The sequence below is a fragment of the Chiroxiphia lanceolata genome, chromosome 2 (assembly GCF_009829145.1).
Source record: "Chiroxiphia lanceolata isolate bChiLan1 chromosome 2, bChiLan1.pri, whole genome shotgun sequence".
NCBI lineage: Eukaryota > Metazoa > Chordata > Aves > Passeriformes > Pipridae > Chiroxiphia > Chiroxiphia lanceolata.
The window spans coordinates 118,170,065-118,194,097 of record NC_045638.1 but is presented as its reverse complement, the minus strand read 5'-3'; the positions used below and the strand labels follow the sequence as shown (position 1 = coordinate 118,194,097).

Here is a 24,033-nt window from a genome sequence, read left to right as displayed (position 1 = left end):
GAAGATGTCCCTGCCCATGGCAGAGGGTTGGAACTAGATGTTCTTTAACAGCTACTTCCTGCACAAACAATTCTGTGATTCCATAGTTTTATGTCCCTGCAGGCTAATGCTTCTCTGCCAGGAAGACCCAGGACTATGATTTCCAAAACTACAGAGGAATGTGGGAGAAGAAAGCCATCCTTTCACCAATTCACCTTCTCACACGAAAACTGCGCTGTCATCAGACCTATGGAGATTATTCTTCCTCTCCCCTGACCATTCCTGGTGGGTGAACTGACCTGGCAAAGGAGTAATACAGAAATTAATCTATCATTTTTTATGGAGAACTGCAGTGATTTAATACACCTTGTGTTCAAAACAATACTACCAGTATCAGCACCTGAGGCCAGACAGGTTCCCAAATTCCCAGAGTAACAATAAAGGTGTAATTTCAGAAGCTGACAATGTCCATAACACAACAGGGCACTAAGTTGTTTCTAGGCATAATAAGGGGCAAGATACTGGCCCTTGAAATGATCCCATCATCTTCCTTCACGTGATGATTTTGGCAGCTAAATAAATGACTGCATAATACCCTATGAAAAAAAGGATGTCAGGCTTCCAAATGGTGTGAAGCACTCCTTCAAAATTCAGCTATTCCTGAGACAACAGCCACTAAAATCCCGTCCCAGTCAAGGTGACTGAATTGGTTGTAAGTGAAAAGGGTGACTTTCAAAGCTTGTGTCCATCCACAGAGCTTAATTCTTTTTCCACTGCTGTTACTGCTCTCTTCAGTGTCTGGAAACAATTCCCAGAATGGAGAGATACCAGTAGCAAGGACTGAAGGTCTGCAGCTGCCTTCTCACTGAGACTGTCCCCTTTTTGCTCCTTTAAAACAAAAAGGCCACTCACTCTGCAGGGATGTCTGGTGTGCTGGAAGCAGAGCACCAGCAAGGCTAGAGCACTGCTTATGGTACAGTGGAGTAGGTACTCTAGCTTGAAGCTCTACAGGGTCATAGCTCAGCTGCAAGGAAATGCAGCTGCATCAAAACAAAACACAGTTGCGGACAGGGGGAAAACACATCATGCTCTCATCACAATAAAAGCTACTTTGACCCACTTTCAAAACAATACATCAATCTCACCTGAAACTCTCATCACACAATGAACAGAACTAAATATTGAACAAACCAGCTCATAATTGTCTTTCTCCATTCAGCCCTTATCAAAGTTAACATATTTTCTTAGAGTGTCTGAAAGGAATGTGAGTTTTCTTTCCCATTTAGAGCCTGGTCAGCTGGAGGCAGTCTGCAGCTGTAAGAACAAGGCCTCGTCCCAGTATGGGGATGACACAGATGGCTCTAAAGTATGGATGACAATTTTGATCCAGAGAACTGAGGAGGCAGACAGCAAGAGGTATGCACAGGCCTCCCTTTGCACATGAGACAGGGCAGGAGGCACAAAGCCATCCCCGCTTGTAGTTCAGGGCTGCAGGGAGGGCTGCAGGGACAGTAGGGACGTGGCTGCCTTCCAGTGCAGAATGGAGGGCACTGGGAAACAGGGTGCCAAAGAGAGCCCTGGCCTCATTTTCCTGGCAGATTCCCAGAGCCTCTGAGACCGAGTGCTGTTCATGGGCGTCTGTCTCTTACAAAAGGCTCTGCTCCCCTGATGAAACAAACAATTGAAACAGTCCACAGGTGATGGCTGCAAAGGGTCACAGAGTCTTGCTTGTTGCTCTGTATCTTCTCCACTGCAGTCACCTCGTGATATCCAGCCCACCAACATGAGATGTCCACAACTTCAAACCACAAGGGACATCCTCGTTGGGAAATCATTCTGTGAAGAGAGGGAGAAGACTGAAGTCAACGGAAGATTGAAGTCAACAGGAAAGCACCCATAGAACAAATAGACAGACAAAGCTTTGACAGAGACACAACAAAACAGCAACAGCTTTGTCCACTCACAACCCATTCCTCTCTCACACATGCCACTTAAACTCAGGCCTAACAGCCAAGCTACTCTAGCGACAAGGTCTCCCTCATGGAGCAGACTTCAGCCAGATCCCCATCCCCACCAGCCATGAACTCATCAGTCCTCACTAGCTGGGACTGTGGCAGGATGTTTTGCATTTGCTGGTAACCTGGGTGAGGAATGCCTTTGGCATAGAAGGCCCTACACAAGCCCAGAGGAGTGGGTCAACAGTCACCCCTTTCAGAAAGCTGTCTCTTACACCATACCTTGCTACCAGCCCTGTCCCGGTCTGAAGAACAAGAGCCTCTCAACGCTTCCTTAACAAGGATCAGTGCCAAAGCCCTGTAATTTCTGTAAGCCCCAGGTTACTTCCCTGTCGTGATCCTTCTAAACTCCAGATAAACTCCCACCATCTTGGATCACCAGGCTACAGATGCCAAAGACATCCCTTACCTCCCTAGTCCCAGGCACATCTGGCTTTCCCCTCCATTATGAACTTCCACGTAGGAGCTATTTCCCATTCTTGCCTCCTACACCCACAGTGACCTCCCCCTTCCCACGGGCAGTCACACCCAGACCCCAAGCTCTACCCTCCTGGAAAACCCCCTTGCCCGTTAACCCTGGTTAGTAACCCCTGCCTGGTGACTCTCCGCTCAGCCTATTTGGACCAGGACCACCAGACATGGCCTCACTGTTTTCTTGGGGTCCTTTTTCCTCTTCTTGTCAGAGGCATTGAGGTAGGCCTGTTCCCTGGCCCTGTACGAGGGGCCCCGGCTCAGCTCCCTCTCGCTGTAGGGGGGCAGGCTGTCCTCCTCCTCATCCTCCTCTTGAGACGACGGCGGCTGCTGCGGCTGCTGCTGCGACTTCTCGGCTTTGTAGGTGGAGGGTGGTGACCAGGCATAGTACGTCCCCCCTCCTCTCTGGCTGGGCTGCGAGCTCAGCTTCGAGGGGGTGGCGCAATGGTCACCGCTCTCGTCGTAGCTCCGGGATTTCCTCTCCAAGACGCTGCTGAGGTAGGAGTGGTCGTATTTCTGGCTCCCTCCGGGCGTCCGGCTCACCAGCCTGGGAAGGTGCTTCTCCTCGTGGGCCCGTCTCCGGGGCGGGGTGTACGACCAGCCCCGATCCGAGTCCGTCAGCGGCTCCCGATTCCCTCTGCTGCGCTTGGAGTAGTACTCCTCCATGGAGCTGTCCTGGTGGGGCAGCCCCCCGCTGCGGCCGCCGTGCGACTCCGACCGCTCGAAGCGCCGCGTCTCCTGGCTGTCCGCCCGCCGGGGCCGCTGGCTGTAGGACTCTGCAAAGGCTGCCAGCTCGTCCATGGACACAGCCGGCACTCCCACGGAGAAGCTCTTACGGGACAGCATCTCAGACTTGGATCTCTGCTGGCTGGAGGAGGGAAGAGGTAGAGTTAGAGGGCAGGATCAGGCTGCGCTCGTCCCTTCGGGCTGCCTGCACAGACAATGGAGGGAAACAGGCACTCCTGGGAGCATGAATCATCTGGACTGTTTCCATCATCTTCCGTAGGAAGAGATGTGTCACATCCTTGAGACCCGGGTTCTCTCTGCTGACTGTAAAGGCAACTCGGTGCAGACGGCTCAGGCTCTGCATATCTAAGGTTACCCGAGATTAACCCCAGAGTGCACCTCCCTTGACCTCCAGTGTGCAGGGCTGGACTTGCTCCTTCTTGGCCCCAGAGCTTGTAGGTTTATGTCCTGTTGGGAAAACCCAAGGACCCAGCTACAGAAGCTCACAGTAGGGCAATTTTAAAGCAGTGAACTGGCAAGATAGCACAGTACTGAAGGAAGGAAATCCCTGCTATTGCTTTTGGGAGACTGGGCTGTTGGTATGTGCAGGAAGGATGTGCTCTGTCTCTTCCAGGTACCAGAGTGCCAGTCCTTTAGGCCTGGAGAACAGGTCTTGCTGCACCAAAGCACCAGGGTGCGACTCCGAATAAAGCGAACCAGCACTGGGAAGTGCTGGAGGTATCAGGTGCAAATATCGGGAGGGAGATTTGTAACTGCACCTTCCCACTTTGGGAAGGGTGGCTTGGTTCCCTGTTAATCTCACTTTTATATTCCACTGGGAATGGGACTGGTACCTACCCTTACCCAGCTGGGTAGGCTTCAGCAGGCGTGTGGGAATCAGATTCATTCTGACCTCATCTAACGACACGTCCAGATTTCCTATTTCTGTCTCACCCCTCTCTCCCGCTAAGCAGAACCAGAGCAGCAGGGAACGGAGAAGAGCTACCAGTCAGTCCCCATCTGTCCCTTCTCCTCTCTTTACCACTTTGCCAGATATTAGCTGCCTCCCAACATGGTGATTCCTCACCTGTGCCAGTAACTGTCCCTCTCATCTCTGTAATCAGAGACAGCCTGAGACCTGGACGTGCTGCCCCCGCCGATGACTCCCGCCCAGTATTCCGCGTCCCCGTCCATGTCCCCCGCGGGAGGCAGGGGTTTCCTCCGCGACTGCCGGTAGGGCTGGCGGAAGTTCAGGTCCTCCTCGTGCAGAGAGCTGAGCTCAGACACGGTGTTGTTATCTGCAGAAAAGAAATGAGATGGGCATCATCACCTGATGGCATGTGTGAGAGGGGAGGGGAGGACAAGGCTGTGATGCCCCCCAGCTGCGGCTTTCTCAGCAGAAAAGCTGAGCTGCCCTCTGTTAGAAAACAATCAAAATGGAATGAGAGGCCTTCACACCCTTGAACAATCCCACCCAGCACTGCTGGAGCTCTGTCTGGACACAAGAGCTGCTGTTAGACCTAAAGGTCTTCTGACCTTGTCGGTGGCAGCCAGGTGGGATATTCCAAGGGTATCGCAAATGGCATGAGGTTCCTGTGCTCCAGAAATTCCCCTCAGCCCTGCTTCAGTAACACATGTGAGCTCCCTGCCTTGGGAGGTGGGCACTGAGCGTGGTGGGACATCATCACAGCACAGCAGTTGTGCCACCTCCCCCCTTCCTGGTGAGAGACAAGCTGGCTCTGGATTTGCCCTGACTTGCCCATCTAAAACAAAAGCAACACCCACAAAAAAAGATTAAGAGAAAAGTAAGTGTCTGTCTGAATCACTGTCAGTCTCTACCCCATCAAGCACATTGACATCTGGAGGCCTGACATACCAATCTGCAGAGGTCTTTTTATAGTAAAGTTTGTGGGTGGAGAAGACAGTGTGCTCAGCAATGACTGTTTAAGAAGAATATATAATTTGTTCGTTATGCCTAATCTGTACAAGAGCTTTGATGTAGTGTCATTCCCATTCCCTTACCTTCATTGATTTGCAGCATCCCACATGTCTGTTTTAAATGAGTCTCTACCAGTGCCTAACATGGGTTAGCTCAGTGTCACAAAATCTGACTTCTTGAATGTTTCTTGTAGTCCCTGCTCCTTCTGCAGCAGCCACTCCAAACAAACCTTCTGCATCCTTCAAACCACACTCTGGTCACTGCAGCCCACAAAACCTGTTTTCAGTAAAACCATCCCTCTCCTATTTTGCCATGCTGGGAATTTACAGACTGTAATTTACACTGTAAGACGTATAGAAATTGTGAAAACAATATCCCAGCTATTATCACACCACAGGCTGTAGAAGGTGTAAGTATCATAAGGTGCTGATGATCCAAAAGTTTAATTACCTGAGTGCACAATTTTCATGAGCTTTTCAGTATCCCTCACTTTGTCTGCTCTAATTAAGAATGATTAGGTAAGCACCAGATCTTCAAAATCAGAACGTACCTGTAGATATCTAAAATCTAGGCTTTATCTGCCCCATTTACTGTATCCTGGACATCATATCTTAAAGGCTGACCCTGAGGCAAAGCCAGTCAACTTTGAACTATGAATTTGCAGTCTTTTTCCAGTCAGTGGGAAGGAAAAAAAAATGAAACCATGCTTTTTTCTTACATCGTTCTCGCATCCTCCTGGCTGGGTCAAATTGAGCCAGTTCTTTCTCGACATAGTACAGCACCTTCATGGAGTCCCTGTCCTTGTCAGCCTGGATCCTGTACCCTTTGCGCACCGCTAGGGAGAAAGAAAAAAAGCACAGGAGGGAAACACACGTTTAAGATTTTGAAACAATTTAAGAACAAGACATTCCAGCAACATTGCTTCTGTAATCGAGCTCGTGTCTGCAGGCAGGTAGGCTGCGTCAAAACAGACTGAGTCAGTCGCTGCTTCAGAGGAAATTCGTCTAAAATGTGGGATGCGAAGTTGTAGCAGTTGCATCATTCTGAAAGTTTGCAGTTAACAGCAAAAACGGCTTTGGAAATGCCCAATTTGTACAGCCAAATGCATCAAGTGGTGTCACTGCCACAGAGCGATTCCAACTCCCACAGACGACTGCGGGGAGAAAAGCAGAACTCCTTTCTCCTTCCTCAGCACCACCAGAAAGGATTCGTCATGGTAGGGGAGAAGCAGCCCTGGAAGACCAGGCTTCCTCTATGCAGCGGGGGCTGTAAGCTCCCAGTCTGCAGGAGCAGCAGGTGGCTGAGCATTTGGGAGCTGTCACTCTGCAGGACCACCCCACCCTCCCGGCACCGTGAATTCTGCTGACACAGGTTGAAGGGCCTGTGGCAGCAGAAGCTCCAGAGAATACAGAAGGGAACACCAAATCCCACAAAGCACATCACACTGTTTTAAGATTTATACCCAATCCCATGATGAGGCCACTGGTAGCTGTGAAACTGCCTGCTCTGGCATTCTTTACGTGCTTCACTCTACAGAAAAGGTACGTCTTACACATACTTTAAGAGCTTGACTCCTGGGATTACTCCATTTACAGGAGAAGTCTGGACAGCTTTTTTGGGGGTTTTTCACACTCCTGTGTGCAGAAAAGAAGCCCCTACACATCTGGAGCCACAGCAGCTCTAACTCTGGGAGGCTGGGTCCATGCATACCTTTCCTGCTAACAACAGCTATGAACAGCCTGACTACCCCAAGTCAGCAAGCAGAGAACTCCACCTGTCAGGGCTTTGAAGAAAATAAGGCTTTTATAGCAGATGATTTAAGAAAGGTCTCAGCCTGGGACTATTTCAGGCCCAACACAAACTCAGGTCTAGGTACAAAAGAGGACTACAACCCTCAAATTCAGCCTCACTACAGAACTGTGATAAGGACAATTCACTTAGCACTGCAGAATGGAACCTGTCTGCCTTGCATGGGGCTAATATGTTCCCTTGTGTGAATACTGCAGTGGTGCATGAGTGTTCCTCTTGTGGAACAATTTAAACACTTGGAGAGTGGTTTTGAGCCAACCTGTTCCTTCTGTTTTATCCCTCACTGCAATATATGAAGCCACTAACATATGGGTTTGGTAGTACGTTGCATACTAGGCACTGTGTGGGCTGAGCAAGGACTTGGCAGAGGTATTCTTAGGCACCTTCTGTCCTACACAGCTGTGCCTGTGTCTGTGCACTATCAAATTACCATGCTCTGCTTCAGGAATGGCTGTGCCACAGAAATGGGTAGAACAATCCCTGTCACAATCCCACAAGTTGCTTCAGGAGCAAAGTGCTTTACTGTGGGTTTTCACTGCGCACATGTAAGTTAAGTGACTACATCTTGAAATATTACCTTGTGTGTCTGCATTTGGGAAAGGTATTAGATGTAAAAACACAGTATGGGTCTATCAGGGTCCTTCTTTTAACGTGGCTCCAGATAGCTTAGCTGACTGCAGTCTGGAGTTCTGCCGTGCTTTATTACCCCCATGAGTGTGTGCAAAATGCACACAGTGGATGTGCAGAACCCTGTCTCTGCCTTCCAAAATGAGCAGCACAGCACATCTCCTCAAGTGAGATTTCTACTGTAAAGAGGGGCTGGACTGAGTAGCCTCAGAAGAGATGGCTCCTGCTGCACTGCACGAGCAGCAAGGCCAATTCTGCACCTCCCCATCACGGTTGGCCTCTGCTTGATACCCTGCCAGGAAAGAGGCCTCTCACTATTCTTTCTTCTAATGTCTCTACCAGGAGCTCAGCTAAGCTGCCACCTCATTTACACACAGGCCAGCAAACAACCATCAGCTGGAAATGACTCTGACCCACTAATAACCTTTGGGGAACTTGAACAGGCAGCTTCCAGGCTGTCTCCCCGGAGCCACCACTCACTGAAGCTGCGCCAAATATCTGTTTGGGCAACATCTATAGCTCCTGGAACTGATGGAGAATTAGCTAGGCTTCATGCTTGACTTGCTACTGCAGCTGTGTATCAAAAGGCAAATGAACTTCTTGGTTAATTCTGCAAGCATCTAGAAATTAATTTTGGATTTAAATCTGCAAAGATGACTGTGAACTGCTCGTAAAAAGTATTTTCCATTACCGACGAAGCATTTTTTGTCTCTACGTTTATTTATTAAAAACTTCTCATAATGATATTAATAATGTTCAACTTATTAAATCTCTTCACTATCCCTTCATCTGAGAACCAAAGATATTACTGCTTCCTCCTCAAACCCTTCTTCATCTGTAATTGCCATAATCCTTTAATCAGGTCTGAATAATTTTAGGCCCATCTTAATTATAAGGAAATAAAGATGCAGAGATGTTGACCACATGTCCAGAACCATTCACTGAAGTCAAAGAGAAGACAACATTCTTCCCTGTTAGACCATATTTCTTTCTCCTGAATAGTTCACAGATTTCTTATGTTTAAATTGTGTTTAACTAGACATTATTTTTATTCTTCTGTGGGTGGAACCAAGTCAGCCAAAACTGTAAGCTGTTTCCCTCCCCAGAAAGGACAGCACTACTATTTTTTTCAGTCAAGTATGGTTAGGAAATAAATGATGCCTCATCCTTAAACACTTTAAATGTTAAAGGTCTGCAGTTCTAGGATCAAGAGCTTCCCTGTGTGCAGGGTTTAAGGGATATATGCAAGAATCTCCAGGTAACCACTGGATTTAAAATAGAGCATGAATTCTAAATTATGTGTTGCCAGCACTTCTAAATAAGAGAGCTAAAAGTTTTGGGATTTTTTTCCCCTTATTCATCCCTAAGTTTAGGATGGAATTCCTAGGGTTAATCAGAGCTTTGTCATATGGCTTTTATGTAACCCTGGACAAATTTTCTAAATATCCTCATGCCTGAGTTTGCTCACTAGATCCCCTCACAGGGGTCATTTTTAAGCACAGAATCTGTCTAGGGAAAAGGCTGTAGTTTTTAGCCTTTTTAGGCTCCAGCCTCTGTCCCCCAGCACTTCTGATCCTGTTTTTCTAAATGGACTTGACAGAAAGGTTGAACTCTCAAAGATAAAAGGTTTCACATCAGACCTACACTGGCTGTGTGGAGGACATAGAGATCATGATTATTGCTCCTTCTGAGAAAAGGCCCTTACTATAAACTCAACCATTACCTGTTTTGTTTAGCTTGCTGTCTGGCCAACCAGCAAATAAGTAGCACGGAAAAGCCACATAATGTTTTCTCTTCCACAGCCTGTCATTAAGGGATATTCTGGCTTTGTGAAGGAACTTAAGGGACAAGGAACAGGATACATGCTATAACCCTTCCTTAGCTCCACAGTTCAAGGAACAACAGGTGCATGATCAAGACTAAGGGTTTGTCCACATTCTTTCAAAATAAATTAATTAAAATAATAATCATAAAAAAAAGAAATTAAGAACCTCTGTTGTCTTGCCACAAAGGTTAAAATTCTGTGATAATGTTTTTATTTGCAATACATAGTATTTCACGTCAAGTCCTGAGGTGAGGGATTGAGTCCAGACACCTGATTTGGATTATATAATAAAAGCATCCTTCTGTCTAATGATCATGCAAATTTAAGAGCCATTCTGTTTGGTTACCAAACATATCCACAGTTTTTCATTCTGCACTTGTGCTCTGTTAGCAGAGACAAGACTGGGGCTGTGATCTGATTCTTAAAAAATCCCTCGAGTTCCCACAGCCACCACCACGCTCTACACGCAGTGACATTTTTCACAGGAGAAAAAAAATTAAGCACCAGGGTGTCATTCATCATTTTCTGACAAAGGTTTTTGAATCAGATACATTCTGCTTTGGATCAATGATTGATTTATTTCCTATTTTAAAGTGCTCCATTCCAGAGCTGTTTTGATTTCAGTGGCAAAATAAAGTATGATTGTTGAAGGAAAATACTTTTCGTAATTCTAGAAAGGTTAATATACTGACTGGGGCAGCAGAAGGACGTGTAGAGTTGTTCCAAAAACTTAATTAATTGATTATGCTACTTAATCTTGTCTTTTCACATGTGTTTTATCAACACACTGTCACGAGCAAATTCGACAATTGATAATTAGCGTGGTGCTTTGAAATCAGACATGTAGCTGGATCAGTGGCGACTCTACACGGGTAAAACCCATTTCTGCAGCAGCTTGTTTGACTTTAGACCACCGCTCTGATCCTGAAATGTGTGTGGCTAAACAGCTGCCCTCTTTTTCCTTAATGGCAGCAGAAGTGACCCTCAATGAGACAGAGTCATCATAGTGACAGTCTGTGTCTGACACTGATCCACAACTCCTTTCTAGTTAGAAGCCTTTCATCTCTTACACTGCACAAATGCAAAGGCTGAAGAAAAAAGTGCCCTACTGACTTCTGTCAGGCAAAGGACGGGGTCCAGCCCCAAATGCTCTTGGGCAGAAACACCAAGGGAGTAGGTTCCTTTGCCCAAAAGGCCATGGGAACAGTAAAACACGCTGCAGCAAAAACTGCTACCAAGCAGTGCCCTACAGAGGGTAGGAAGAAGAGTTTACAAAGAGAAAGCAGCTTGCAAGGCATCAGCTCTAAGGGGAAAATGGCCACTGCCTCTGTTCCCCTGAAATCACCCTTTTGCCCTCTGCAAGTAAATAGCAGCAGCAGTAACGAGAGGGGTCCTGTACAGGAACTTGGCCTCCCATTCCCTGCTGATGTAACTGGGGATCCACAAACTGACACTGTGCTGATGGCACTAGAAAAGTTGGACTGTGTGGCCCTGAGGGACACAAATGTCATTGTCAGACACAAGATTAAAACGCAGTTTCTCTGTTTCTTCCGTTCACACCACTCGACCAGTGACAATCATTCTTCCTTTTCCCAGCTCCTGCTCCCAGTAAAGGGGACTGAATGCTGTGCCTGGCACTGCAAATTACCATTCTGGCTTCCTCCACTGGCGTCACTTGGGGCTAAGGGAGGGGGGTGCGACTTATCCATCAGCACAGCAGGAGATGGGACACCAGCTACAGGAACGCTGGGGATGTAGTATGGACCTGGCATGGCAGAGACTGGAGGAGGGTACCCAGCTTTTGCTGCTTTGCCTGCTACATACACTGAAAAAGAAAAAGAACAAGAGTCAGCGTCACAGCAGCCCCCACAGACCCTCACAGCACGTGGCCGAAACTTGCACACATCACAGGTGACAACACAGCAGGAGACAACCAGACAAATGAATTTTATAAGAACCAACCTGAATTTCTCTGAGCCTCAAAGGGCACTGAGGGGAGTTTAAAGAAGTCACACAGCAGGTTGGACGAGCACTGCAAGATGCCCAGAAAGACACTCAAGAGTGTTACAGCCACCACTACCACTGCCACGATTTAGTGGCAGTTCAGCTTTAAAAACAGCTGATGACCCAAGCAGCAGGGATGAGGCTCATGAAACTTGACAGATCTGACTGAGCCTGATCAGGAACCTTGCTGGGTTGCAAGGATTTTGCACTGTTGTAGAGGGCAGCTGCTTTGCATTGCCAGGAGGAAGCCTCCCAGGATGCTCTTAGCTCTGACCCACAACATTCACTGACACAACAACAACTTTGGAATGGGAGCATGACACTTTGGAGAAGCAGGCACAGCTGCCAAGGCAGGGAGGGCTCGGGGAATTACATTTGTAATTAACTTTGAGCGCTCAACCATTGAGTAATAGGTCAGATGCTTCACTCCCTAAGAACGGGTTCTTTAGCCAAGCAAAGTGCTCAGGGCAAGGGAAGCATTATTAGCAGATTCTCCTCCTGTTCTGCCAGGGAGCTGAAGCAGTACAGCAGAAGATTTGCACCAGGCTTGGGCAGGGTCACTCACGTGCCCGGGGACAGCAGCAGGACTCAGGACAGCAGGGGCAGCGGACGTAACAGCAGCAGCTGTGTGGGCAGCACTGGCACCAGCAGATCCCCACCAGGAGGAAGAACAGGAACGCCCCCAGGATCACCAGGCCCACAAAGACCCACTCTGGAAAACAAAGGGAGAAAAGAAGATACTTACAGGATTGCACACTGCTGTGGAAGGGACGTCAGCAACATCCTCCCAACGGAGAGCACGGGGACAAAACAGACAGGTGAACAACAGAAGTGGACTGGCTCCCTGTGGGTCCAGGACTAGGTCCTCCTCTGTGTCCAAATGGCACATGACAGTGAGAAATGGAGCTACAGAAATGTGGTCCCTTCTGGCAGCACCTCTGGCTGGCTGAGAAACAAGCAGCACAAAGGCAGAAACCCCCAGCCCAGAAACCCCTCACCCCTCAGCAGACCCATCAGAATGCCACAGGACGTGCTCCATTAGCATTTGGATCTCATCAAAGACTCATTCTTCTCGGCCATGTTCATGCCCTGCTTATGTGTTTGTTCCCTACCCACATTCTGGTTTTAATGGGACAAACTAGATGGTGAAAAGCACGCTATAAATAGCCCAGTAAACGAGCCAGGCCTGCCCCTTTGCAGCAAGGCCCACGCATGCAATTATTCTTTTGAATGTGCCCAGCGAACATCCTATTCAGGCGCTGCAGCCAGCCAGGAAACACAACAACCACTTCCCCCCCCCCACTGAAGCCTCAGATGATGTCTGAGCCAAGCCCCAAAAGGGAGCAGCTGAAAAACACCCTACAAATGAAAGCACAGAAGAGCTGGTCCACAAAAACCAGGATGGGGTTGGAAGGGGAACCCAGCCTGTGCCAGGGCAGCTCCCAGCTCTGCATCTGAACACTCTGCACTTTGCACAGGGCCACGTGGGAATTCCACAGACTAAGGGAATGATCAGTGAACACATCTGGGCTGAGAAATTTCAAGACTCTGAACATACAAGAAGCCTAGAGTTGGTTTTAAGTCAGAGAGATACACGGACCTATCCAGAAGCCAGATCACTGGTGGGGAAAGACTCCAGGTGTTATTCAACCACCTTGGAGAAATGGTTAAAAACCAAATAAAGACGTGGTGGGGCTGCTTTGCAGTGCGGTAGGGTTTATCCCCACCCCAGACAAAAAAAGCAGCAGACCACTGTTTCCAAAAGACGTCCAGAGCTCTCTAAGGGATCTCCTGGTACATCACTATCCAAGATGAAGAAGTATTGATACAAGGATTGCAATGTGCACACAGAATCACACTGGAAAAACAGTGCACCCCTCACCTGCATCACTAAGCTGACAAGTCAAGGAGAAATGTTCCACTTGGACCAATCAAAACAGAATTTTTTCTAGTTCTTAATAAAACACAAAAATAAGAAGGTGACATTTTTGATCCATCCACAGAATTCTGTTTGAACAAAAGTATGATTCTTTGCTTAGCTGGAGTTTTCCTTAACTCTTTTACAAACAGTTCCCCTTTTTTTAATGCCATTTTAAATCTAGAATTTAAAATTTCCTTTAAAAAATGTCAGTCAAAGATCTGGCATCTACAAATCAAAACACTTCATTTCAGAAGTGTGAAGTAAAATGTTTTCTATTTTTTTGAATATTTTATTTCTTTTTTGGCTGAAACAGACGAATTTCATTTAACTTTGCGGTTAATTTTGGTCTCTGTGGAATTATTTTTTTTCAGTGAACTTACTATATGCTGAGAATAATTCAGCTAACGAGTAAGGAAATGGCAGAAGAGAATCATTCATGAATGGAAAACAGGAGCTGAGAGATTACTGATACGGTTCCTCAAGTGCCAGTTCTTGCAGCTATTTTTCTTAATATTTTCATTATTTACCTTGACACAGAATATAAGAATATGTTAATATATCTTGAGAGGAAGTAGTAGGGATGCACTGTCAATAAAAATGAAGACTGGGACGTGCTACAGAAAGGGCCAGTTGTCCTTGGACCTACAATAAGAAACGTGAAATGCAGCAATATCCTGAATTTCAAGGTATGCAGCAATACTTTCAAGCTCAGAGGTTCAAAGATTAAGAACAACTTCTGTTCTGAACAGGACATCACTAGCTGAAAACAACTGAAAAACAAGAGAAATGATCCAGTATACTACTCCATCACAAGATAACTGCCACCAGTTATGCAATACAGCCACAAAAAATGGCAGACACAATCCTATGCCCAACAAGGGAGGAATTTCCAGTCGCATTAAGGAAATATTAATGCCATCACACAAGGTCTCCCCTCCATGTAACTTCATCTGAAGTTGTATAGTACAGCTCTTTGTAGAAGAAAAGATGAATTCAAGTTGGAGCTGATGCCAAGCAGGGATCTGAGGGGATGAAAGGAACCTGCCTTGTAGCAGGGGAGCTGCAGTTCCCTGTGTTAGTCCATTAAAAAGAAGGCTGAGGGCAGACGTGGCTGCTGCCCATAAATATGCTAGGAGGACAAATGCAGGAGGAAAAGCAGGAATTATAGTTAAAGGTCTTACATAAATGGGCATGAACAGGCTATCAGGAATGTAGAGAGAAGCTGAAAGAAGCGATCCAATGGGAAAGGCCAAACCCAGACTATCCGGCTAAGCTTATGGAAAGGATGAAATTACATGGCTGGCAAGCAAGACAGCAAGCCAGACTATCCTTTCCAGTCCTGTACTTCCTAACCTATGCCAATCTGAGCAGGGCAACAGCTCAGTGGCTTCTTCTTTTGTCGTGTTCTCATCTTGTCCTCTACAACCATCGTGGATACAGAGAAGGTGGCGAAATAGAAGGTGGCATGACACAAGTGGCCAGCCACAGCTACACAATGAAGCTCAGATGTCAGATCTCCAGAGCTGTTAGTGAACAACCACTCCATAAAGGATAAAAGCCTGGTAGAAGAAAAAAAAACAGACACATCAAGTCCATGGCAAGAGTATCTGTGGTCTGCCTGAAGACATCCTGAGAGTACAAAAGGGCGTCAGGTTAGTGTGTACCCTGCACGGTGCCAGATACTCAGCACCAGAAGTGGATGTTTGAAATCAGTGTCACAACCACTGGGGACCTAGGAGTCAGGAGCAATTTTACTCCACAGACCTTTTGCTTCTCTGATGACGTTAAGAAAACAGCAGAAGAGCCTGCTGGCTCCTCCTGTATGCACAAAACTGGGGTTCAAACACTTCCTGACACAACTGTGCAACGCTGGGATTCAAATGACTACCAAGCTGAAGTGCTGTGTGTCCTTGCTGTCTGGAAATTACTGGTTTGTGCTTGCAGAAGTATCTGTTTTTGTTTGTTCAGGTAACAGGCAATGCTAACAGCTGAAAAGTGTTTTGCTCCTGCATCTTACACTTTCTTGTTTACCCGTGCAGTAGGGGTATCAGAAAACTACCCGGCTAACACACAAGAATTTTATACCCATTCAATAAAATTGTAAATAATGGCGGAAAAAGTGTTAGGCAACAGAGAATCAACTGCTGTCTGTGCCGAAAAGACCAATCCCTCTTCTGTCATGCAGAAATTCTAGGGAGGTTTGGGTTACACTGGAGGTGGGTGAGTGTCTGCCTTCTCCGTTTGCATCTCTGGGACAGGCTCGAAAATAGCTTCACACATTTCTGTGAAGTCGCATTTTTGCCCAAACGTGTGAAAGAAATGCTCCTTGGGCACCATCAGGGAATGATCAGATGACTCAAGGGCTAAATGTTCTCACAGCTTTTCCCTTTCAAGGACAATCTGTTGCACAGTCTCCGTTTCCTCTGCAAGCGGTGCCAGAACTGGTGGCCCTCGCTAGTTTGGCTAACAAGGGATCCATCACGGGCACGGAGCTCTCACGTCTGCTCCAACCACCTGGTGTTACCAAGATGGTGCCCTGGCCATGCAGCACAAGGGAGGCTGTGCCACTGATGGGCTGCTAGCCAGTGTTCTATTTCTAGCACCTCCTGTGCCACCAACTGTGGCAATGGCTGTGGCAGTGCCACAGGCCAGGGTCTGGGGAGCTGAGGTTACTGCACAGGAGCAGCTGAGGGGTAGAACTGCACGGGGCTGTCGAGGTCTCGTGGGCTGGAGCAGCGTTACCTTTGTGCTGGGGGAGGGCAGAGAGCCTGACACAAAACGTCCCCAAAACAGCACTGGTATTTCTGCTCTCACACTGATCCTGGTATGACACCAACCATCTCTGTACTGGCTCCCAGCACGGCCCAGCATCAACTCTCTCAGATCTGAACCCAACACACTTTCCCACTAAGTGACAGGCTTTTCTCTCTTTATCCCCAGAGAAAACACACATATGAGTGAAATGTACACCACATAAAGATGCTGCAGGAGGATAAACAGACAAGGTGACAGAGGAATGGGTATTGAAGGGTGAAATGACTGAATACCTGGCATAATCTCCACAGCAAAACTGGGCAAGAGATCAGCAAGCAGCCCTGTCCTGCCTAGAAAAGACAGAAGGAGGAGAACAAGGAGAGAGGTTACTGCAAGAAAAACACACTCCCCAGCCCCTGCCTTAGCCTCCAGTTCCCTTCCTCATCAGCCCACTTGCACTCTCGTGTTATGTGAATTCCTATCAACCAGAGATGTCATCCTGCTCGATGCCTGGTGTCTGCCTCTGCACTTCTGCCATTTCTGTGTCCTTGCATTTTATCTTTATCGGCAGAGCTGGGGGGGAAAGAATCTGGAACAGAGCTTCTCCAATCTAGGCACAAAATGACAAGAAAAAGGAGTCCCTTTAGCATGGTTACGTGGTAACATCTTTCTGGAGATATGCTCTATGCATGCAAAAAGCTCCTGGAAATACACAACGGTACTCAAACAGAAGGACTTTGTTTACTTTTGAAATGCACTGATGTAGTTTCTGTGGATGTGAAACATCTTTAGCCCAAGGCCATTGATAAATCAGACACATGCATCCAAAACCCGTGGGTGGTGCTCTCCGTGTGGGGCTCTGCAAGTGCACAGACAGCTCCACGAAAGGAGCCTTGAAGCATGACTGTGCCTATGTGCTAATTATTTGGAGATGCACAAGGAACTTGGTGAGGCTGTGTCATAAAGCCCAGCTCCCAAGCAAAGCAAACCAGCCAGGGGAGGATTTGTGTGGAAATTTGTGTGGAGTCATTTTGCAAAAGGGGAAAAAAAAAAACAAAAAAACCAAAGGCAAGTCAACTTCAAAATTTAAAGCCAAATACAAACAAACAAAATCCAAGCCCAAAGGCAGCCTGGTGCCTATTTGTTTTGGCACTGAATGCCTGGGATATTTCCAACGCACAGCAAACATCCTGCCCAGTGTTCAGCTATCATTTACACACACCTGCATGGGCAGAACGGCCGTGCAGCTGTGCTGTGAACTCTTCTACAGGGCACCAGGATCATGCTGCGATTTTTAAAGACATGCACAAGGCAGGAGAGCTGCACTCTGAGGAGGGACACACACTGTGGGTGTAACATAACAGGTGCAGCTAAGGGTAAGCCAATGCAAAAGTGGTAGAAAGCTACCTTTAACCTCCCCACGGGCCCTGCAGGTCCTGCACTAAGCAGCACTCGGACACAGTGATTGATGAACTGGATCCCAAGTTCCTTGGCCTCTAGTCTGTCCTTGAAGCACATTACAATCAAATTCCCACTGTCCGTTTTTTTCTCAGTGCTTCAGCAGAGGCTCTGTAGAGATCAAAAATCCACAAGGAAGCCTGCTGGAGCCATAATGAACATACTCTTGAGTGCAGGCAGTGCTTTGCAGCCAGTTGCAACTCATCAAAGCTGACTAGTACTCACAGTAACTCCTATCATGATGAGGTGGTCCTGAACTCTTAGCAAAAGACAGCACGGTGATGTTTCACATAATTGTTCCCCATTCACCACTTTGAGGGAGGGCTCTTGCCATCAGTCCACTGCAACGTTTTCATCTACATTTACAAAGAGCTTCATGACGTTCTTTGCAGCCCATTTTCTGCAGGGATCAAGTGTCCAAACCACTCATGACTAGTGTGTTGTGGGAACGTGCTCCTGTATGCCTTCTGCTCCCAAAACATATGGACACGCAAACAACATACGTGTGGCTTAAATCTTGGGTGCCACAGGTGGGCTCCAGACACGTGCACCAAATGCATGCCTTGTATGACAGTGTCCTAGATTTACAGTATGCTCCACATGCACACTAAATATATTCCTTATTTTCGCAAAAAAAACCCCAAGCAGTTCTTTCACAGGCCTGTGTGTGTGTGTGTGTGTGTGTGTGTGTGTGTGTGTGTGTGAAGAGCACACGCATGAACCACATGCATGCAGAACACATGGGCAGACATGAGCATGTAGCTTGCCTCCCACGTGTTATCATCTCTGCACAAGCTCACATGCAGCCCCAGTTTGAGAGCAGATGTCAATGGATAAACAGCTGGAGGTATACAGCTAATTTAGGGCTTGAATCCGTGTTAACAAAGTTAAAGGAGTGACACCTATAAGGAGCAAAAACTCCATCTCAAATGGCCATCACTAAATAGGTGCCTGCTTTATTTTGAACCTACCTGAAGAGCCTTGAACCCTGCTAGTGCTGGGTCTTATGGTACCTTCTGATCCCCAAGAGGAACTACATGACCAAGGGGGAAGAAGCATCCCTCAAAAAAACAGTGCCTGAGAACTTGCTAAGTCTTTACAAAGACAACCAAAGTGGTTCCTCTGTGCTACCTACAAGCAGTCAAGTATTTCCCTGCTCGTGCAGCCCGACTTGGTTCATCAGAGCATTGCCTGGGGAATTTGGATCCCTGCCCTGGCAGTGGGGCTCACACAGCCCTGGGGGCCCCAGAGCCACCAGCAGGGATGCACAAAGCCTGGGAGGACCTGAGGCAGCGGCAAACACCACCACAGCTCAGCCTGAGCTCTGCTGCCTCGACTATCCCAGCTGACAGCCAGCAAGCACAATGCTGCCTCTGGACTGCCGTGCCCCCAGCAGCCTTCCACAGCTCTGCCCCCTCCCCACCCTGGGCTGAACTAATTCTCTGATAAACCTTCCCCACACTATTCGTTCAGGGAAGCCAACAGGCCGAGGCCGCCTGCGGTTGCCTCAGCAACGGGAGGCTCCCACCATTGTCCCTCACTGGAGGCAGCTTTCCTCACTCTGCTGCTGCTGCTGCTGCCGCCAGCAACAAGTGGAGCAAAACCCCCACCCCGGCTGCCAGCAGGCACAGGGACAGGGCAGCGCCAGGGGGCAAGGGCTGCCAGTGGCTCTTGCCTCCTGGCCTGTGCAAGCCTGGCCTACACATGGGCACACCCCAGAGCCAGGCAGTGGCCAGCGGAGGGGATCCTGGGACAGCACCCCAGTGAGTTGCACAGTGCCCAAAACACACAGAGCAGGGTCTCCTTTTGGACCCATGGCTGTAAAATCAGCCAGGACGTGGTCACAGCACCCATCCAGCTCTCTGTGCCAAGGATGCTCCTCCCATGGGTGTTAAGCTCACCTCACTTCTCTCATTTTTTTTTAAGGAAACTTGAAGGTGGAGGCTGGGACTAGACAGCAATTGGTGGGGAGGAAACAATTTAGTAGAACGTCCTGCCAAGAGACCATCTGGCCACACCACGTCTGCACAGCAGCTCTGCCCAGCTGAGAAAGGGCTGCAGGCACTCCAAGACGTGGCTGGGCACCACTGCTGAGTCACAGCTCTGTGCTCCCAGCCACAAGAGCTACGTGTCCTCTGTGCAAGCTCCCACCACCTCGACACTCCCGGCAGAAAAGAGTGAATAGAAAACGGCCCCGTTTACCAGGGTTGTCCCAGGTGACTGTGTCAGAGCTAGGAGCTTGTCCTCATTCCAGAAAGGATCTGGGACACGTGCCATCTCTATTCCCACCACGCTGCTGTGGGGCTTTACCTGCCCGAAGTGGCCTCTCACCAGGCACCTCACACGCCCCGGGCCCCAGCCAGCCTTGAAGTGCCAGGGAGCCCATGAGCCCCCCGTCTGCTCTGTGCAGAGCACAGCAGTAGAGCACAGGAGGAGGAATGGGAGAGGAAAAGCTGAGGGGATGACGCAGAGCGGCTCCAGGAGGTGCAGAGACACAGCGGAGGCGAGCGAGGACAGGAGTTAATACACAGGAGGCAGGCAGGCGACAGAGCGGGAGAGCAAATAGCAGCAGATCAGGGAAGACCTGGAGTCAAGCAGACAATTAGCAGAGAGTCTGCAGAGAAGAGACACAAAAATAATTAGGGTAAGTGGTGCAGCTGAAAAGAAATGATGGCATGAATAAAGTAGGCGCAGGTGCAGTCAGGAACACGGCAATTGGGTAAATATGGGAACGTGGTAAATGCTGTCAATTGCATAAATGTGATAAACATTGGGTAACTATGGGAATAACTTTTGAGCTGTTTTCCTCTTTGAAGGCTGCTTCTGCAGCCCTACCTGCTGCAGTGGAACCACGGGATGCACTAGCTACAGAGAGAACTATTTCCTTCTCAGTGGTGGACAAATGTGCCAAGCCATGCCACAGCAAGAGCCCGTGGCACGGGACACTGCCCTGAGGGGAGGCTGGAAAGCATAAGATAGGAAGTGTGGCCCTTGTAAATCAGACACTTTTCCAAGGAGGCTGCTGTGAGATTTATTGGGAGAGCATGGTTCTGCAATGAGTTCCTCTGTGCTCCCTCTGCTCGGAGTAAACTTTATCCTTTCTTCCCATCCTTCTCTTCAACTAGAGGGAGAAACAGCAGCAGCCCCTTTTGGAGATCAAAGTTTTAACAGGCAACAAAGACCTCCAAGGAGGCTGTTGCCATGGCTACCTTAGTAACAGAGGTCTTTTAATCACACCAGTCTCCTTTGTGAGAGGCGTGCGGCTGTCGCTGACAAATAAGGAGGAAAAGAGGGGTAAAAAACCTTGGCAACAAGTAGCACTTGTAAACGGTGTGAAATAACTAACTAGGAGTAGGCTGGGCTAGGGGTCCTGGAACCAGATCACAAAGACGGCAGCACAGTGGTCCGGGGCAGTGCCCAATGAGGACAGGATGAGCACTCTGGGGGTAGGAGGGCAGGAGCAGCCTTCCTGGCATCAGCAACTTTCCCGGATTTTTAAGTGGAAGGCTCCTGTGCCAATCACTTCCTTCGCCCGCTGGCACCACCCACCTTCGGTCCCGAAAGTGCAGCTCAAGGTCGGCAAGCCCTCTCCGGTGAAGTTCCTTACAGGCATCTCCCCGGCTGAGATCTGGCCCTCTCATCCCCAGCACGTGGCCAACAGCACCGATATCTCTGCCAGCTCCTGGGACCGAGCACTGGCTCGGATGCTACTGGCAGTTTTTCAGCAAATCAGAGCAAAATCCTAAAACCAACGTCTTGTAAGGGAGAGTTTTGCCAAGAGCTTTTCAATCTCCAAAATCACGTCGACTTTTATAATACAGTCCCTCCTGGCACGGAAGAGACTCCAAACCTGGCTATATTTATACCAGCTTTTGAGTCACTTTGCTGAGTAAGAACTGCCTTTATTAGCATTGCACATCGTACACACGTGTCCCAGTAGAGATTTGTCCTCTCTGAAAGCCAACACGTCTCTATTAGTACATTAATTACAGCACAATTTGCTGTGTGTGTATGTATCTACATTCTTTCCTACCTATAGGTGTCAAGACCGATAAATTCTGGGGTTAGCCTGGCTGGTAATACAAACTACTGAAGTTTTCAGTTTACCCTTGTTAAGAGCCGTCTTTGGAAATTAACAAAAACCTCAGGTGCTAATTGTTGTTATTTAAAGGACAACAATGGGAGAAGCTGAAGGTTTATCCGGGGAACTGATAAAACAAACTGATAAACTGTCAGCCTGACCTTGGTGGGTGGACATGGCAGTTACAGGACAACCAGAGGATCAGATCCAGCCAGCACGGATTTACAAAAACCCAGCAGGTCCTGTCTGACCAACCTTATCACCTTCTATGACCAGGTGACCCACTCGGGAGGATGAGGGGAAGGCTGAACCCTACCTGGACTTCAGCAAAGCCTTTGATACTGTCTCCCACAGCATTCTCCTGGAGAAGCTGGCAGCCCACAGCTTGGACAGGGGCACTGTCTGTTGGGTTAAGAACTGGCTGGCTGGTCCAGCCCAGAGAGTGGTGGGGAATGGAGTTACTCGCCTCGAGTGCTGTGTCCACTTCTGGGCCCCTCACTACAAGAAAGACATTGAGGTGCTGGAGCATGTCCAGAGAGGGGCAACGGACCTGGGGAAGGGTCTGGAGCACAAGTGTTAAAAGGAGTGGCTGAGGGAGCTGGGGCTGTTCAGCCTGGAGAAAAGGAGGCTCAGAGGTGACCTTACCACTCTCTACAACTCCCTGGGAGGAGGTTGTAGACAGGAAGCCTCTTCTCCCAGGCAACTAGTGACAGGACAAGAGGCAATGGCCTCAAACTTCACCAAAGGAGGTTCAGGATGGACATCAGGAAGAATTTATTCAGTGAAAGGATGGTCAGGCATTAGAATAGGCCACCCAGGGAAGTGGTGGAGTCAACATCCCTGCAGGTGTTCAAGAAATGACTGAATGTGGCACTTGCTGATGTAGGTGGTGATTGGTCAAAGGTTGGACTTGATGTTTTTTTCCAACCTTAATGATTCTGTGATTAATTCTAAAGTAGTATTTCACTAATATATAGTTTATATAGTATTTGCTGCCCAAATGAAGGGGAAAAGAGCACATTCAATAGATGTCAAGCAAAGCATACGGATCACTACCCAAAGTATCAAACCAACAGCTGGGATTAGTGGAGCCCTTTCCTGCCACTTCCAAGAACTTGACAGGTCCCTGGAAATGAAGCCACTGTTTCATGAAGCATGTCTTAGGTGTGTAAACTCTCAGAATGCAAACACTGCTGAGCCTGCACAGACCTACACATCTCAGGGTACCCAGCTGAGCTGAGCTGTACCCACAGCCACTGCTCTACAGCTGCCTCACCAGCCTGGCAAGGAGCAGCACAGCAGCTCCCACAGGACCCTGCACCTGGTTAGTAAATTCTGGCTCTTGGGAAGGCTTACTGGGTTATACACAATCCCATGCAACTAAGCTGGACAGCCTCCTGATGTGAGAAGGTCACACAAAGAATGGGGTATCCCCTGACACTGCCCTGTACTTCCAGTGTGAAGGGTACTGCAGGCACCCTGCACCCACTGCACTGGTACACGTGCAGTTCCTTCAGAAAGGCTGCAATGAATTACTTTACTGAAGCCCACTGACATTCTCATATAAAAAGCAGTACACAGGGGCTACGAATAACAACATGATTAATAGCACTGTGTTTCAAGAAGCAGGACACTAGCTGATAGCTACTATGACAGAAACGCAATTTTTAAAATGTTGGATTCAGCCTTTTAGATTCAATCGCATTATTTCTAAAAAATAAAAACATATAAAGTTGCAAATGGATTCACCAGCCCAGCTATAATGTCAGCAAAGGTTCTACACTTCTAGTAAAGCATATGAGTGCAGAGAACATCACTTGGCTCCAGCTGTGGAATTGCTAAGCTCTGTCCAGTCCTGCTGCAGCAGAAGCAGAGCTCATACAGCTTCCAGCACACTACACCCCATTTGGAGATTCCAAACACCATCAAAATACACATATATCAGAGAATCACAGAATCATTTAGGTTGGAAAAGAACTCTTGAGATCATTAAGTCCAACCTATGACCGAACACCACGAGGTCAAGCAGACCATGGCACTGAGTGCCACGTCCAGTCTTTCCTTCAACACCTTCAGGGATGTGACTCCACCACCTCCCTGGGCAGCCCATTCCAATGTTTAACAACCCTTTCTGTGAAGAAATTCCTTCTGATGTCCAACCTGAACCCCCCAGGCACAGCTTGAGGCCATGTCCTCTTGTCCAGTCACTTGTTGCCTGAGAGAAGAGACTGACCCCCACCTTGCTACAACCTCCTTTCAGATAGTTTTAGAGAGCAATAAGGTCTAAAATATGTATTTTATATATAAAAAATGTGTAATAGTACTTTTTATTTAAATTCTTCCCTTACTCTACAGGAAGTTCACTACCAGCCAATCTCCTCTTGTGTTTCTGAGGCACAGAGGTTACTCTCCCTCTTCCCTCAC

General features: G+C 48.1%; 1 protein-coding gene across 4 annotated transcripts in view; it reads right to left on the bottom strand.

Moving 5' to 3' along the window:
- Positions 1 to 312: 312 nt before the first annotated feature.
- ILDR2 (immunoglobulin like domain containing receptor 2) overlaps positions 313 to 24,033 on the bottom strand; it is a 38,093-nt gene continuing 14,372 nt past the window's right edge. For 2 of the 4 annotated variants that reach the window (XM_032678331.1, XM_032678328.1), the window contains exons 4-10: positions 16,364 to 16,420; positions 11,961 to 12,107; positions 11,040 to 11,216; positions 5,849 to 5,965; positions 4,279 to 4,489; positions 2,643 to 3,333; positions 313 to 1,815 (exon numbers count right to left, since the gene is read on the bottom strand). In XM_032678331.1, the coding sequence (XP_032534222.1) occupies positions 1,780 to 1,815; positions 2,643 to 3,333; positions 4,279 to 4,489; positions 5,849 to 5,965; positions 11,040 to 11,216; positions 11,961 to 12,107; positions 16,364 to 16,420 (1,436 nt within the window). In that variant the 3' untranslated portion in view covers positions 313 to 1,779. The remainder of the gene's footprint in view (positions 1,816 to 2,642; positions 3,334 to 4,278; positions 4,490 to 5,848; positions 5,966 to 11,039; positions 11,217 to 11,960; positions 12,108 to 16,363; positions 16,421 to 24,033) is intronic. The other 2 variants (XM_032678330.1, XM_032678332.1) reach the window with 2 other exon arrangements.